This window comes from Mastomys coucha, unplaced genomic scaffold (genome assembly GCF_008632895.1).
Source record: "Mastomys coucha isolate ucsf_1 unplaced genomic scaffold, UCSF_Mcou_1 pScaffold15, whole genome shotgun sequence".
In the NCBI taxonomy this organism is placed as follows: Eukaryota; Metazoa; Chordata; class Mammalia; order Rodentia; family Muridae; genus Mastomys; species Mastomys coucha.
In genome coordinates, this window is record NW_022196897.1 from 112,137,192 (window position 1) to 112,146,174 (window position 8,983).

The 8,983-nt window shown below is 43.4% G+C and overlaps 1 protein-coding gene across 1 annotated transcript in view; it reads left to right on the top strand.

The window, feature by feature from the left end:
* Nucleotides 1-8,983, top strand: part of Slc27a2 (solute carrier family 27 member 2) — a 37,643-nt gene that overhangs the window by 19,753 nt on the left and 8,907 nt on the right. The window contains exons 5-7 of the mRNA XM_031371779.1: nt 3,105-3,299; nt 6,485-6,575; nt 7,418-7,616. Coding sequence (XP_031227639.1) covers nt 3,105-3,299; nt 6,485-6,575; nt 7,418-7,616 — 485 coding nt within the window. The remainder of the gene's footprint in view (nt 1-3,104; nt 3,300-6,484; nt 6,576-7,417; nt 7,617-8,983) is intronic.

Here is an 8,983-nt window from a genome sequence, read left to right on the forward strand (position 1 = left end):
TTTTTTTCTTTAGACAGAGCCTCATGTATCTAGCCTCAAACCAGCAAGTTCAAGGATGACCTTGAACTTCTTATCCATGTGCCTCTGAAAAGAGTGATGTGTATTTGATTTTTGGAGCAACTCTTTTGCTATCTTTGTGACCCTGAGCTCTTCACTGTAAGCTTTCTAAGGCTCTGTTTCTTCATTTGAAATGTGTGATGAATACTTTATGATCTGTCGTGTCTGGTACATTTTAGAAACTTCAGTAAGACATTACACGCCAAAGGCTGACATGTAGACAAGCCCTTAGCGAAAATACTTTACTTACTTGAATTTTCCGGTTCTCTGCATTCTTCCCAGGACAGCCTGACCTCTTACCTTTGACTAGTCACTGTATCCCAGTGGGAACCTAAGGCCCAGGTGTGTTTGTGTGCCTCATCTCAGCTCCGACGTAGGAGACAAAGTAGAGAAATGATAGAGAAAATGACTCCCAAGTCCATTCCTTAGGGAAGTGGTATGCATGGTAAAGATGTACCATGTCCCTGAGAGAATGAAGAGTGTTTGTGAGAGACATGCCACTCTCAGCTGCTGGCAAGCAAAAGACAAAAGTAAAAACCGGGCCTCTTAGAAGTTCCCAGATCTCATTTGCATCAGGAACATTTCCAGCCTTCGAACCTTAATCCATTCTGCTAATGTAATAAGATCCCCGAGCTGTACTGTGAAAACTAAGCCCACAGCATTGTGATTGTAAACCCAGCTACCTGCCACCCACAGGTGTCTCGCTGCACCTGTGAGGCTGGCCAGCTGCCCACACACCGAGGCATCTACACCCTTATCTCTGCCCTTGTATGGATGCCCCAACCATGGGCAGCTGAGCCCTGCCTGGTGGGGGTTGCTGATTCAAAAACAGAGATTATGCTGTGTGCAAAACACAGGCCCTGAAGATTTAGAGATATGTTTGGTCTCCAAGGAAGACACAGCTAATAAAAGAGAGACAGGCTCTCAGACAAGGAAATGAACTGCGTGTATGCTCCCATGGAGCGTGTGCTGCACATGGAACTTGTAAGGTCCTGAATTTACACGTGGGAAGGCTTCTGTACAGGGTCACACGGGCCTGGGTGAGCACCAAGGTCAGGTGGTTATTGTTAGGTGAGAATAACTACTTTCAAATCCTGGAATGTTTTAGTCTCAGAGTTCCCATGGAAGAGAACAGAAGGCAGCTGGCTAAAAATCTGGCAGTCCTTGCTGAGAAGAATAACATTTTTATGGGCAGTGGAACCCTACAATTAGTGGTAATATCAGGGACTAATTGGTGATCAGCATTCCAGGAAAGCAGCCAACATAAGCCAGAACTGCCATAGCAAACAGGTACACTGTCTACTGCCTGACAGGCACTTGGTGAAAGAGAATACAGCGACCTGCAGACCTGTAGAGGCGATGAAGAGATTATATTTCTAAGCAGCCAGAACACCCAGGATCTACACAGGTGCAAAACCCACTTTGACTTGAGACTCTGGCCATTCTCTATACATTCTCCACAGAGAGACCACTCAAGGGACCCATTTTCTTCAGGGCAATCTCTATCCACCTCTCTAGCTAGAAAGCCACAGTGAGCTTCACCACCTAAGTCCTTTGGCCAGTCAAGTTACTTAAAAATCAAATCTATACTTGCTGCTTCTAGGTCCTTCATGGAACCAATTCAAAGTTTCTTTCTAGTTGCCACAGGCCTTCCCCCTTAGAAGACAACTCTCTCTCTCTCTCTCTCTCTCTCTCTCTCTCTCTCTCTCTCTCTCTCTCTCTCTCTCTCTCTCTCTCTCTTTCATTCTATGTGTATGTGTGTATACGTGTGGATATGTGTGTGTAGCATCCACTAGAGGAGGTCTCTGTGTGTGTATGTATGTGTGTAGCATACCCTATATTCCAAAGTCCCTTCTCTGGAAGTAATGAAAGAGGATTTGCCAGAAATGAACAAGACAAGGGCAAGGTAGCTTACACTTTAGAGGAAGCTGAGGCAAATGGATTGCTACAAGTTGAAGGCCAGTCCGGACTGCAGAGTGAGACTCTGTATCAAAGAAAAGTAAAGAAAGCAGGAAGGGGAGGGAGGAGGAAGAGCAGCAGGAGCAGCAGCAGGGCTACCAGCAACACCACAGCCATGCCGATTTAAACAAATAAACTCCCATTTGGTAAGAGAGGAGAGTTATCCTGTTATCTGGCACATCTACACTGTCCCAGGCCATTTCCTGTTCAAATAAAGGCACGATTTACAAATAATAAGCTATACTTTTACTTATCTGTGTTTCCCACCAAGCTGCGGTCTCCTAGAGAAGATAAGTTGCCTTAAAGCTCTTATTGGTCAGGTCGCCTCTTTGGTGTCTAAACAAGTGGGTACAGGTAAATGAAGGAGGCAGTGTGGTCCCTCACGACCTCTGACGTCCCTAGGTCCCCTTTGGGATTTGACACACAGAGCCGCTTTTCCTTCCTGATGTTCATTTCTGGCAAATCCTCTTTCTCTCGGGCCACCTGAGCAGCTAGAAGGCAGCTAACTCCTTCTCTTCCCCTTCTTATCCTTTCGAGATGGTTCACTGCATCAACTGTGCCCCCAGCCCTGCCCCCGTCTCAGTTGGGCTCCTGGTTTTCTATGCTGCAACGTAAAAGCTTTTGCTTTACCAACAGAAATACTCAGAGTCCTACTGGAAGAAGAATGTGTCCATTTCTGACAGTTTCCCATGAGCACATGCCTTCTGAATGCATGGGCAGTCGCCAGCCGTGTCAGAAAACTATTAGCATTTTACACAGGATGCGAATTAAATGTTGGCATTATCTGGTTACCCTGCTTGTTTTATCTTGCCTCAAATCAAAGTGGGAAACACGGGTTTTATTATTAAACCAGCGTTCCAGCTGTCAGTCTATAGTGGTCGTGTTGCAGAAGGAGGGGATTATGTCTGTGAGTGATAGACAAGCCATACACTAAGATGAATTTGTAGCTGACACAAATATGAAATAATAAAATAAGACCAACTACCACCATAACGTAAACACATTGAGAATCTGAATACAATGAATACATAAATCCAAGCTCTCAAAGGGTTAACATTGCCTACCCACCCACCTCTCTGTTACCATAGAAACCAAATGACCGGGACCACAAAGTGAAAATAGCACTGGGAAATGGCTTACGAGGAGATGTGTGGAGAGAGTTCATCAAGAGATTTGGGGACATTCATGTTTATGAGTTCTACGCTTCCACTGAAGGCAACATTGGGTTTATGAACTATCCAAGAAAAATCGGTGCTGTCGGAAGATCAAACTACCTACAAAGAGTTAAGTACCCTGAAAGATGAGTAAATGTGTAGCTAGCTTTCCAAATCGATTCCTTTACAGCTATATCACAATCCGGCATCAGAGCCATGCCCCATCAGTATCAGCAAGAGAAACTCACCCGCTCTATTTGACAATGGCCTTCTTGAGTTCATCTCATGGTCAGCAACTTGTTACTTTTAGCATTTGGAATCGGTGTGAAGCCTTCCTCCATTCATACTTGTGCATGAGAGAAAAACTTGAAGGTTACCTTTTTCATAAGTTGATTATACACTGTGAAATGCAGTACTCCCCTTAACTGAGGTGTGCATGAAAATCACATGGGGAATTCTTTGTATAAGTGGGTTTAGGTTCCCAGCCTCCTGCCTTTGGGTTTGCTTGTTCTGAGATAAGGCCCTGGTGTTTTTTAAAAGCTGTGTAGGGTTAAGAGCAGCAGCAGCTCAGACCTTCAAGAGAACTGAGATGTTCTGGCCAACATACGTGTTCTCCTCACGGGTTTACCAGAAAGATGTGCCTTAGTTCTCTCTCCTCTCTCAGTTGTTTTATGATCTGGAGACCCTGAAGAGTCTGTTCTCTTGGTAGTCAGTCAGTCATTCCAAGGATAACTGTGGATAATGGCCCTCCATCAGCCTGTGCAGTCTGCATTCCCTTGCCTCAGACTAGGAAACCGCCACAGCAGAGCTGAGATGGCCTTTGTCCCCAGGATTGACCAATAAAGTAATGAGAACAGTAGTCCATATGTTAAGTACTATGACTGAAGGGAAGATCTAAGTGTACCGCTTGTTAGCTGAGTCACCCTGAGAAGTTATATACATTCCTTAGGCCTCAGTTTCAACATCTTGAAACAGAGATAAAAGGAAAAGATTGAGCCTATCGGAAGCTCAGGGTTATGGGGGAAGACTTGCTGAGTTTTTTAGGCAAAATTCCTGTTGTGTAACAACCTTGGGCATAAAGCCTTCCATTTCTTATACTTTGGTTGGAGCACAAGCCATTCCTAAGTCCAAAGACCCTCTCCAACAACAGCACCAAACCCACACTGTGCAACTCAGTCCCTGACCTCCAGGCCCCGACTGTCTAGTAAGGTACCCTCTAGCTGTGTGTAAATATTTAAATGTCAGTAAAGCAAATTTCTGAATTCAGGTTGTCATTTACAGTAACAGCTGCCTTGCAGGTGTTCAGTAGGCACATGTCAGGGGCCCTACCCTGAGCAGAGCAGATATTCCTACCATCATGGACAACCCTACAGAGCCATGTTGTTATAGGCTGGGATGTTAGTGTCGGGCCAATGTGAACTAGCCTAGCTGTGGAGATCAAGGGCAACCACAAGCAAGCGGGCAGCATTGCTACCGTTGACCTTGGAGAGGACTTTTACGGAAACTTGTTTTCGACCAAACATCTCCTTACACATGTACATATGCACACCTAGCTCTCATCCATTGGTCCTCATGCCCTTGTCAGCTTTTCTACACTAAACAAACTCCTTTAAAAAGGATAAGGGGTTGGGGGTGCTGGACAGATGGCTCAGTGGTTAAGAGCACTGACGGCTCTTCCGGAGGTCCTGAGTTCAAATCCCAGCAAACACATGGTGACTCACAACCATCCATAATGAGATCTGATACTCTTCTGGTGTGTCTGAAGACAGCTACAGTGTACTTACATATAATAAATAAATAAATCTTTGGGCTGGAGGGAGAAGGAAAAAAGAAAAGGAAAGGGGGGAGAAAAGAATTTTTAGAAAGTATGGAAGTATCCCAGCAGTTAATGTGGAAAGAAGTATTAATGAAAACTGCAAGATTTTTGATGTTCCTATAAATTAAATCAGCATACATTTGCTGTCCATAAAAGCCATTTGGTTTTTGGTGGTAGTGGCTTGGATTCTTGTTTTGTTTGTCTTGTTTTTTGAGACAGGGTTTCTCTGTGTAACCCTGGCCGTCCTGGAACTCACTCTGTAGACCAGGCTGGCCTTGAACTCAGAAATCTGCCTGCCTCTGCCTCCCAAGTGCTGGAACTAAAGGCATGCGCCACCAGCAGCACTTGGTTTTAATGAAGTTGAATTTGAAGTTGGCACAGTAAACACGGCTGGAAGTGTTATCTGAATACTGTTGAACTTGCTGGTTTTCTCAAACGTGGAACACTAATATGTTTTGTAGTAAGATGGTATACATTTAGTAGTAAGATGGTATACATTCTAATGCCATGAAAGTGTATGCTAAGGTAGAGTTGGCTTATTTGTGCTTTAATTTTGGTTTTAGTTTTGTAGTACAGGGATTGAACCCAAGGCCTCAAACATGCTAGACAAGCATTTACCACTAAACCACAACCAAGAATTTTTAAAACTTCTATTTCAGGATAAACTCTTACTAAGTTTCCCATATTCCAGCACCTCTATCACACACACACACACACACACACACACACACACACACACACCAAGTACCTGGAATTATCGGTATGTACCACCACACCTAGTTGTGATAGCCTTTCAATAGTCATGAGCCTGAAGTAATTTTTGCTTCGATTCTTAAATATATAGAATAATGTATCTCCAAGGGCACCAGCCATCTGATGATAACATTAATACATGATTAAACAAGACTATAAAACCATTTGTAATCTGCCCACCGAAAAAGAATGCTCCTAACAGTTTTATTTATAATAGACCGAAATTAGAAATGATCCAATTACTCATTAAAAATATCCTCTAACAGAATAAATATAGTATATTTATACAAGGGAAAATTGGATGTCAATAAAAAACGGGCCAATGGAGCTGGAGAGAAAGCCTGAAGGTGGGGTTTTGTATGGCTTGTACAAGGTCTGGGCTCTATCTGTAGCACCGTCCACAGCAACCGCACCGAGAAGAGCAGCAACAATCGTTGATGTCCACAGACATAGTAACTTAAAATAACACATACGGCACACACTTCCTTATTAGGTTTTTAATTAATTGGTGGGAATAAAAGTCAAAATGGTGGTTAAACACACTGAAGGGGAGCAGAAGGCAACTTGCTCAGTAAAATGAAAATGTTTTATATGTGGGTAGTAATTACAGACGCAAACCCCCACACATGCTGTGCACTGAAGGTATGTGTGATACGTGTCCTTTCGGTGCTTTTGTGAAACAGTAAACATATAAAAACTGCAAAACTCGGTGGATATGCTCAATTGATATTTTTAATTTCGGTAGAAAGTTGTAAGGTATGAGCTGATCAAGTATGACGTGGAGAAGGATGAGCCCATCCGGGACGCAAATGGATATTGCATCAAAGTCCCCAAAGGTACTGTGGACTAAATTATTCTGATTAAGCAACAGTTAAGGACTAACATAGTATTGCCAGCTAGTAAATTTTATTAAAAATAGCAGGGGAAAGATGTTTATTCAAGGATTCTTAAAAACTGTATAAATCACAGAAGACACTGGCTTACCTTAAAATATAATTACACCCTTTAAATTAGTTGAGCACTTGCTTGTAAGGTACTTTGTGAAAAGGTCGAGGCAGCTATGACTACAAAGCTTTAGATGGACCTTGTGTTTATGCTTTTACCCGCTATGCATTTGTCTAGTTATGTGGTCATGTGCAGAAGTCATTACTGAGTAAAAGATTAGCAATAAGATAATTACAACTGGGTGACTGACCGTGCAGAATAAGGTTTGATATGTGTGTCTGTGATGTGCACACACACAGACATGGTCTGCATCTGTTCCTTTTCTGTGCTCAAACACCCGACAAGAAGCATCATAGAGAAGGGAGGGCTAGTCCTCACGGTTGAAAAGACACAGTCCTTCCTGCTGGTGAAGGCGAAATGGCAGGACTATAAGTCAGTCAGATTGCAGTGAGAAAGCAAAGCACAGACAGGAAGTAGAACCCTACAGTGAGGCTCGACTCCAATCAGGGTCCACAGCCTTCCAAATAAGTATCAGCAGCCGGGGGTCAAGTCCAAGCATGCAAACCTGTGGGAGACACGTCACATTTCAGCCACAGCATGATATACATAAATAAAGATATAAGAAGCGACACTGCCTATGGCCAGCTTATTGCCAGCAGGCCCTCAATAAGCCATCAATTTTAAGATAAAATGATGATAAGATGTGCTTGTCTCTTGCTCTCTCCTGTCTCAGGTGAGGTTGGACTCTTGATTTGCAAAATCACGGAGCTCACACCATTTTCTGGCTATGCTGGAGGAAAGGCCCAGACAGAGAAGAAAAAACTCAGAGATGTTTTTAAGAAAGGGGACGTCTACTTCAACAGTGGAGATCTCCTAATGATCGATCGTGAGAATTTCGTCTATTTCCACGACAGAGTTGGAGATACATTCCGGTTGGTTCCTCTGAATTATTGGACCCAAAACAAATACACGCATACTTTGCTCTATTCCTAAGTCAGAATCAGATGCCATTTTCCCAAGATGCTTCAGTTTTTCCTGTCTCTTATGTGACATTTCGCCTCCTATATTCCCAGAAAATAAGAAGTGAATATGAAGTGTCTCTCTCTCTCTCTCTCTCCAGCAGAAACCAAAATAAAGGCAGGGCATCTCTTCCTTGTTTCTGGAGCCTGAAGTCCACCCAAATGCTCTTTAAAAAAAAAACATATATATATATATATATATGGACCATATATATATATGGTCCATAATATATACATATATTAAGTATGTGAATACTGTTGCTGTCTTCAGACACACCAGAAGAGGGCATTGGATCCCATTACAGATGGTTGTGAGCCATCATGTGGTTGCTGGGAATTGAACTCAGGACCTCTGGGAGAGCAGTCAGTACTCTCAACCACTAAGCCATCTCTCCAGCTCCCCACCTGCCCTTCTGTCCTGCATATTTAGTGAAAACTCTTAGGATAGCAGGAATTTTTACATATTTCTAATCAGACAGCTTTTTGCTTTTAGATTAAAACAAGTGCAAATTAATGTGAAGTTGATCTGATGGTTGAGGAGGTGAGAGGTTCAGAACCTCTATCCCACTCCCTTCTGCCCTCCATCTCCAACCAAACGGTTTCCCACAAAAGCCCCAGGCTAGCAGAGAGAAGTTTGGAAGTCGTTTTAGTAAATGGTGACCTGAGTTTCCAGCCATATCTCCTCGCTCAGTCCTCCAGCTCATGCCAGAGGCTTCCTTCCTGTGTGAACCCCCTGAGATAGGAAGGCCCCAGAAAGGACCTGCTACAGTGTCTGACACAGGTCACTGCCCTTGAGTGACTGAATGGAGAAAGCATGGAACTTGGCAGGCTACAGTAGAAAGATCAAGGTTAAATGAGAACCATAGCCCTGGCCACCCACATTACAAAATTTTTACATTAGTTTACAAAAGCAACAGATTTTGTTTAGGAAAAAAAAAAAAAAAGCCTAAGTTAATCATTCTTTCACCCTTTTCCTGAGAGTCTGGATGTCTGGGTGATTGTCAGTGCTTACTCCATCCTTAAAATTCTCTGGCCCAGGGAATATTATGCCACCTTGGTTAAGGGATTACTTCAGGAAGCCGAGGAGGTAGCCAATACAGTTTTTGCCTTGCAAGCACAAAGACCGAAGTTCAGTCCCCAGATCCCACATTTTAAAAGCTGGGTTTGATGGCACATGTTTGTAATCTGACCCTAGAGAGGTAGAAACAGACCCCTGGGCCTGCTGGTCTGTCAGTCACCCTCACCTGGGCCTGCTGGTCTGTCAGTCACCCTCACCTGGG